Here is a 6,713-nt window from a genome sequence, read left to right as displayed (position 1 = left end):
TTGAAACGTCTAACTCACTACCTCACAGGTTTCTCTAACAGTCCCTCCCCACAATATGGATATCAAAAGACAATTTTTGTGACTTCATATAATTCACTGATCCCCATTAAGTACCAATTTTCCCATTGTTATAATGGTGATACTGATCATATTCCTACCCAGATAAAAACACTGATAAGATAGTGAAGGGAAAGTATCCATGATCTGTAAAAATGCTCAGAACAGAGTGTGTCATCTTTCATTAAGGTAGGTAACTGTAGTATTTTCAAGGTTCTACTCTAATCCTCCTCTTGAGAGCTGGTTCCTAGAATAAAAGAAATTATTTATTCTCTGTGGAGATCATTTTGAAGAAAGAAATCCCGGTACATCTGTTTTCCTGGGATCCAATACAGTTGGGGATTCTGAAGAAGAAATCATAGTGTCAAGCAAGATTACCTGATTATATTGTGCTTTTGTGTTTATTTTACTCTTGCCATGCTTAACTTTTGATCAATGTCCCTTAGATGTACAACTCTCATCTCAGAAATGCTGTGGACTATCAATGCAAGCAGAGATTTGGACTAAATGGTTAAATGGGAAGAAATAGCTCTCCAGCCACAACCATCTCAGGGTTTTAATAATTATATAAAGAGAATTATAAAGTGAAAATAATATTTAAAAACAGGGATTGGGAGTATATGGTTCTGCTGCCCCTATCCATACAGAGATTCTCCAACCAATTTCCTGTTTGAAGGTATCAGTTGTGTTTCTATTAGGGAAGGTTTTTTTTCCTAATAATGTCTTCCAAAATGTTGATATTAAAATCTGAATTGAAAAAATTTGAGAGGAAAAGAAATTTTCACTGACACCTAGGGATCTGAAGTATGGGTGGTCACATGGAAAAGACGAAGGATACGCTGCCGGATCTCCTTTGTCTTCACTCCATAAACAATAGGGTTGAGCACAGGAGGAACAAGCAAGTAGGTGTTGGCCATAATGACGGGCAGGAGGGAGTCATGCCGCTTCCCAAAGCGGTGTACCATAGATAACCCAATGAAAGGTACATAGAATATGAAAACAGCACACACATGAGAGACACAAGTGCCAAATGCCTTTGCCTGGGCTTCACGTGTCAAGCCCAACACAGTCTTGAGGATAAGCAGATATGACAAGGAGATGAGAAGTGAGTCCAGGCCAATGGCAGAGATGATGACAATGAGGCCATAGATGATATTGACACGGATGTCAGCACAAGCCAGCTTCATGACATCTTGGTGTAGGCAGTAGGAATGGGAAAGAATGTTGGAGCGGCAGAAAGGCAGCCGTTTGATGAAGATAGGCAGGGGTGCCATAAGTGAAGTACCCCGTACCACAGCAGCCATGCCAATCTTGGTAACACGAGGCAATGTTAGCACAGTGGCATGGCGTAGTGGGTGACAAATGGCCACATAGCGGTCAAAGGCCATGGCCAGCAGTACAGTGGACTCCATGCCAGATAAGGAGTGGATGGCAAACATCTGTAGAAGACAAGCATCAAACTGGATGGTAGTGGAATTGAACCAGAAGATGGCCATCATTCTGGGCATAGATGAAGTAGAGATAAGTATGTCAAGGCCAGAAAGCATGCAAAGAAAAATATACATGGGTTCATGTAGTCTGTGCTCAGTCCGCACAATGCAGATGACTGTCAGGTTACCTAGCACAGCAATAAGGTAGAGGGAGCATAGTGGGAAGGCCAACCAGAACTGAGCTTTTTCCAAGCCTGGAAGGCCTATTAGAATGAAATATGTGGCACTAGATTCACTGCCATTGGGGTCCACCATAGTGAAGAAGAGGAGCCTCAACCAGTGCCAAGCAGGTACAGGCTGGAATACATAAATAAGCCCTTGTCAGATACTCCAGGATCCCAAAACCATGCTTCCTTCCCTCCACCCTGATGTCCTATTCTCTTATCTAACTCTAATTTCATCGCCTATCCAAACTCTGATTCTATTCTGAACTCAATCTAACCACCATTTGTAACTCAAGGCCCAGTCCTAATTACTAATCCCACCTCTATATTCAATCCTGAAAACAAGTAAAATACTAAAACAAAAATTCTAAGCATATTTTACATCATTTAGTTCACAAAAAATAGGCTATTAACTGACTATACAGATTTAGATGATATTTTTATGTTGTCCCATAATTTCCTCTACCCTGTCCTACCCTTATGCTCCCCTATGTTCAGTACCAACTGTAATTCTATCATTAGGCTATCTTTAAAACTAATTATAATCCAAATATAGCAATACTAACACAAATCAACATGGTAACCTAATCTTAGCACTAATCCTAATGATGTCTCTCATTCTAACCTTTACTCAGACTTTAACATTAATCTAATGCTTAATTCTGGAAGCTATTTCAAACTTGATCTAAAACTTAATAATACCTATTTTATTATGATAATCCCTAATCCAGTTTTAAAAACTGACAAACTAACTTCATTCTAAACTCTGACTCTATACTTTACTCCTGTCCAATGTCCATCCAGAGTCTTACATTGTCCAGACTATCCAGTTTGTATCATAAAAGGAACAATAGCTGTAGTGGATGCCACTGGTATATCACTCAGATCCCCTCCACCAAACCAATGCACCTATATTTGCAGTAGGTGTGGAGTACTAAAGGCTCACAGTTCTCCCTTTCTCCAGAAAATTATCCTTGATCAAATGAGAGGCACTTCACCCAGAAGTTATGCTATACTCGGCCCCCTCAACCCCAGGACACATCTAGAGGTCAATGACTGCCTGACATAAAGGTGCAAAGAGCTAGTCGCCTTGCCTCCAGGTGGGACCTAAGCTGTGATGCAATGAGTACTTCAGAGCTTTCTGAGCAACCAGACTTTGCTGAGACCATAGCCTTGCTTAGCTTTCTCTCCCTTGTCTATCCTGCCTGTCTCGCCCCTCTTCTCAGGATAGTTTGTCAATACATCACTTAAACAAGAATCACCATCTCAAGCTCTGTGTCTAGGGGACCCACCAAGCTTAAAAGAGAGGGACTGACACAGAAAACTAAACCTGAAAGATGATGATGGCATTAGAAGCACTGCAGAAATAATCAATCCTATAGCAGGGGGTTGCTATCCCCAAATTTGGCTACAAAAGTGATGGCTATAACTAGAGATTGTTGAGATGGGAAATGTCAGACGAGTTTTCTCAGATCTTATCTCTCTGTTGAAACAATTAGAGAGTTAACTAACTTCCTTCATCCATTCCTTTTTTCCATCCACAAATATTCATGTGCTTCTATGACTTACTAGATTATATAAATTTACACTTGTTATATATATGAAAATATGCTTGGCTATAATCTGGAAACTAGCTATCTCCTCTTCCCATAATGGAAATAGTGCCACTTATTGCTAGGATATATTTAAGATAGTTTTATCTTGGGAGGAAAAAAGAAAAGGTTAGATTCCTAAGATCTTGAAACTGGAATGGGGGTTACCAGAGAGCAGGTGAGTGTGAGCCATTTGTAACTCAAAGCCCAGACTAATCACTAATCTCACCTCTAAAATCAGTCCTGAAAAGAAGTGAAATACTAAGACAAGTCACCAGACAGCAGTTGACTGTAAAGAAGAGTGCATGGCCAGCATCAGGAAGGACTTACACCATTCACTGGGTTCAGAAAGTGTCAATAATCTTTGTTTCACCATTGAACTATCCCACAGGGGTTCCTTCATACCAGACAGAGAGCAAAACACTGAGAGCATGGGTTTTTGACAGTTTAATTCCAACTGCTGGAGGGAAAAGGTATAAGGAGCCATATTTAGCCTAGAAAATCAGGCAAAGAAGCCAAAGTCATCAGTGTCTGAAATCCTCTGTACTGACCTCTCTAACCTATGACACTATGAGCAGTTCTCTCCTTAAAACTCTCCCTCCTCCTCCTACTGCTCCTCATCTTTCTCTGATCATCTGTTCTTAGTCTCCTTTCTGGACCTGCAGACTCCTCTGCTTGACCCTTATGCATATTTTTAGATAATAATGCTCTCATAATTTTATCCTTAGTTCCCCTCTTGTTCTATACCCTCTACCCTGGCCATCCCATCCCCTTCAATAAATCTATTTGTCACATAAAACTATTGATTCCCAAATCTGTTTAGCAAGCTTGAATTGTCTTTTGTGATCCAGATTCATAATTCTAAAGTCTTACTGAAAGGAATCACCTTGTCTCTCAGGCATATTCAACTCTCCCTGTCCAAAAATCAAAAGCTTTGAACTCAGTCCTGGATTCAAATCCTGGTGGATAACTTCATTAGCTATGCCATCTGGGCAAATCATTTAACCTTTATAAGCCTCAGTTTCCCCATCTGTAAAATGAGGATAATAGTGACTGCCTAATAGAGGTCAGTGTGAGTATTAAATGAAACAATGAGTATAAAGCGTTTAACACAATGCCTGACACAAAGTAAAGGTGCAAATAATTACATCTATCATTGTTAACCGTTTTCTTACAGTGTTTCCTTTTTTTCTGTGGGGTGGCCTGAACAGCCACACAAGCTCAGAGGCTCTATTCTGACTGCCATGTCTCCAGTGCCACCTTCTTCATCTGCACAATCCCAACAATCTTCCCACCAAATGAAATCAGCTATCTATTGCTTAAAAAAATACCTCTCAAAGTTCCAAATTAATTCTAGAAAAAAGACTCAACTGTTAGATTGTGGCAAAAAGTCTATCTTCCAGCATTTGCCCTAGGTTTTTCTCCCGTCACTGCTGACCATGGCCCCTGTGCTCCAGCCATATTAGAATGCATGTTGTTTCATGAAGGTGGCACTGATTCCCATGCTTCTGTGTCTTTTTCTCTTGTTTACTTCTCATTCCTTTGTCAAGATCTTCCCAGGTCCCCTTCCTGGACTTCCCACTGAGAAAATCTTATTCATCTTTCACATCCTGGTTTACTGTCTCCCTCCTATGCTCTTTGCTAATTTCTACCCCTGGGTAGAATTAAATGCTTCCTGCCCTGTGTTCCCAAAGAACTTTATTTAGGTCTCTTTTCATGCATTTACAGTCTTGAACTATAATTATTTCTATATTTATTTTGCCTGAATTGTGGATTCCTGAATGGCAGGGACCATACCATATTTATTAATTAGTATGCAGTTAACATTTATTGAAAATGAAAGTGAGTTTTATCAAAAGAAGAATCCCTCAATAGACATCTAATGAGGATAGCACAGGCAAGGAGGTAGGAAGGACTGCCCGTTGTATGAACTATAGATTTTGGAGAAGAATGAAAGAATATTTGGAAGGTCAGTGCAGGGTAGTCCTAATTTTAGAACAAGAATCTTTACAGTCAAACAGAAAAGGACTTTATTACCCAGGGAAGCAGAGGGCATGAAAGGATACATGGAGAACAAAGCAGGTGCACAGCCTTGGCTCTACATAAATGCAAAGTAGACATGCAGCACAGTTTATGCCCGAGAGACAGGGTGACCTAGGATGCCCCCTCTGGAGACATCAGCAAGAAAGCTCTGCTACTCCAGGAGGCCAGATATCTATAGCATCCAAAAATTTCACATGAATAGACATGGTAGAACAGAATCACCATGTTCCACCTTAGGAAACATTAGGAAATAATCATTGGATTGGCATATTCCAACCTATTACCTCTAAGGGTCAAATCTGGGGTTAGAAATGCAAGTCTCAGCTCAAAATAAGTGGAGGACAGTAACAACCTTACAGCGCTGCTGCAAAATTATGAGATAAGGCATGTCAAAGGGTGCTGTAAAACCTATATCACAATATGTGAAGCACTTTTAAATTTTTTCCATTAAAATGGGAAACAAGGTTCCTGAAAACATACAGTTCCCAAAAACTTTTCATTTTCCCCATTTGTCACCTAAATCACCACTCCACCTCAGGCACATACTCATACACACATACACAGTAGCTAGCAGCCCATCTCTCTCAACGGCAAAGGATAAGCACTGATGTGGAGACATCAGACAAGGAGAAGACTCAGCTGTCTGGGAGAGAGATGCCTCAGCAGTATAAAGTGGGCAGCTACTGCTGGGGAAAATATCAGGCTGGGCCACAGAAACTTCAGCAAGAGAAAAAGGAAGGGATGGTAGGGAGACCAGCCAGAAGGCCCAAGCACTGAAGCATCCCAATCTCCCACAGTAGATTGGGAGGAGGCAGGCAGAGGGAACAGATGTCATCTGGTCTGAGTGGCTGTTGATAATTAGAACCATTTGCATGTACTCAGAGAACATTTGGAACTCTGGGGGAAATAGGAACTAAATCACTCTAGTTTGAAAGTAAAACACACTCAAGAAAAAATAAACAAAGAAAGTATTTTTTCTTTCCTTTCCCTAACCCCAGGGAATAGGCTTGGGACTTTCTTTGAAAAAGAAAAAGTCACACTATCTCAGCAAGTCGCAGGCGCGCCTTGGAGAACTGTGAAGGACATCTTGGCCCTTTCTTGAGGATGGAGGGAGAAGAAGCCACAACTACACAGAGGAGAAATACACTTTGAAGTCTCCAATTCTCCTCATTCCCTCCCCCTGGCCTCCAGGACTCTGTCCCCCAGTGCCAGCTCAGCCCCCATGACCACCCCACCCTCACACTCTTCCCAGACCTCTCTGAACATCCTCCTTCTCAGAAACACATGGAAAAGCAGTCAGGGAGGTAGACCAGGGGCCATGAGCTCTATTTCTTCTGAGCCAAGAGAACAACAATGAAGTCACTCCC

The 6,713-nt window shown here is 41.2% G+C and overlaps 1 protein-coding gene across 1 annotated transcript; it reads right to left on the bottom strand.

The window, feature by feature from the left end:
* Positions 1–675: 675 nt before the first annotated feature.
* LOC131488586 (olfactory receptor 51E1) lies at positions 676–1,802 on the bottom strand. Its single transcript, XM_058690450.1, has one exon. It carries the CDS (start codon positions 1,800–1,802, stop codon positions 849–851), a length of 954 nt encoding a protein of 317 aa, XP_058546433.1. The 3' UTR covers positions 676–848.
* Between the last annotated feature and the right edge of the window lie 4,911 nt (positions 1,803–6,713).

Source organism: Neofelis nebulosa, chromosome 10, assembly GCF_028018385.1.
Source record: "Neofelis nebulosa isolate mNeoNeb1 chromosome 10, mNeoNeb1.pri, whole genome shotgun sequence".
NCBI lineage: Eukaryota > Metazoa > Chordata > Mammalia > Carnivora > Felidae > Neofelis > Neofelis nebulosa.
The sequence above is the reverse complement of the archived record's forward strand: the minus strand, read 5'-3'. Positions and strand labels throughout refer to the sequence as shown.

Bases quoted from the DNA above. Each gene is read 5' to 3' on its own strand.
- LOC131488586 (XM_058690450.1), bottom strand. From the start codon at position 1,802: ATGGTGGACCCCAATGGCAGTGAATCTAGTGCCACATATTTCATTCTA.